The sequence below is a fragment of the Petromyzon marinus genome, chromosome 21, assembly GCF_048934315.1.
Source record: "Petromyzon marinus isolate PM22_M1 ecotype Great Lakes invasive population chromosome 21, UKy_Petmar_22M1.pri1.0, whole genome shotgun sequence".
NCBI lineage: Eukaryota > Metazoa > Chordata > Hyperoartia > Petromyzontiformes > Petromyzontidae > Petromyzon > Petromyzon marinus.
Window position 1 is genome coordinate 2,576,766 of NC_133687.1, and position 1,437 is coordinate 2,578,202.

Consider the following 1,437-nt stretch of genomic DNA (forward strand, 5'->3'; position numbering starts at 1 on the left):
TTTATGTTATCAATTTATTATTTTATTCTCATTCTACGTGACTTTACCGAAAGAACCAAAGAAGATGAATCATTGCAGTCACGAAAGCTTTAAATCGAGATCTAGCCAGATTAACACTGAAACAACAGATAAAGATACAGACAGAGACACTGCAATAATAACAACTACCATTCGCCACAGCACTTGTGCCAGGCTAAATGCACTTTAAGGCCACACGAAGTGTTGAAGGCTCGCTATGGTGAGAAGATCATGGATTAGCCCCAACTGTTATGGGTTGATCGACCGAGATGACTGCCAGAGACAGGGGCACAGGAATACACACACATACACTTATGTATTCCATAAACATAAAAAAACATTATATCTCGCGATCACCTACTTCACACCAGACAGGTCCATTGTCCTGGCCCTACTGAAGGAAAGCACCTTGCAGCTGATCAAGGCGACAAACGCGCTGCGAAACGGACGGTTTAGAGATGCGTAGAGTACAGGGTTGATGGCCGAGCTGATGTAGCCGATCCACGTGGTGATTCGCACCGCGGCCGAACTGTTTTGGAAATTGGGGAAGAATAAGACCACCATGTAGAAGGGCAGCCAGGACAGCAGGTAGAACCCGATGATGCTTCCGAGTGTCTTGGCTGCGCTGTGCTCTCGTTTCATCGCCGTCGACTTCTGTCGAAAGTTTGTGTGTTCCACCTGCTGTTGTTGCTGCTGCTGTTGAGCATGGACCTGTAGACTCACCGAGCTGATCTGATGGCCTTGCCTGCGCGCCACGACGTAAATTCTCGCGTAAACGTATGACATTGTGAGTAGAGAGAGCACGTACGGACAGACGCCCACTAGGCTGACCAGCCACGTGCTCACGAAGAACAGGCACTCGTTCGGGCACGAGATTATCTCGATGATGCCACGTGACCACTCGAGGTTGAAGTTCACGAGGATGGGAGAGGAGAAGAGCGCAGGACCGAACCACGAAATCAGCAGCATCATCACCACGGTGTGATTGGTCACCCTCTGCGGGTAGCGGAGCGGGTCGCAGATGGCCACGTAGCGGTCGTAGGCGATGCAACCCAGGTGTATGATGGAGGAGTTCGTAAGCGTATAGTCCAGGAAGAACTGCAGATTGCAAAAGAATTGCCCGTAGAACCAGCACTTGTACACGGCCTTCATCATGCTGTAGGGCATCACCGTGAGACCAACCAGGAGGTCGGCCACGGCCAGAGATAGCGCCATAATGTTGGTGCGAGTCTGCAGCTGCCTGAAGTAGGCGATGGACGTGATGATGAGGAGGTTGCCCAGGATGGTGGCGAGGATGAGAGTGGTGATGGCACTGAGCGCCGCGGTGCGCTCTGGCACAGAGAGCGTGGGTGTACTGCAGTTGAGGTGGTAGAAGGAGTTGATGCAGTGGTCGTAAGGACCCACCGTGCGATTTTCCAT

The 1,437-nt window shown here is 51.6% G+C and overlaps 1 protein-coding gene across 1 annotated transcript; it reads right to left on the reverse strand.

Moving 5' to 3' along the window:
* Positions 1 to 375: 375 nt before the first annotated feature.
* On the reverse strand, positions 376 to 1,437 carry LOC116944532 (trace amine-associated receptor 365-like). The gene has a single exon (XM_032958187.2). The coding sequence runs from the start codon at positions 1,435 to 1,437 to the stop codon at positions 376 to 378; it is 1,062 nt and encodes a 353-aa protein (XP_032814078.1).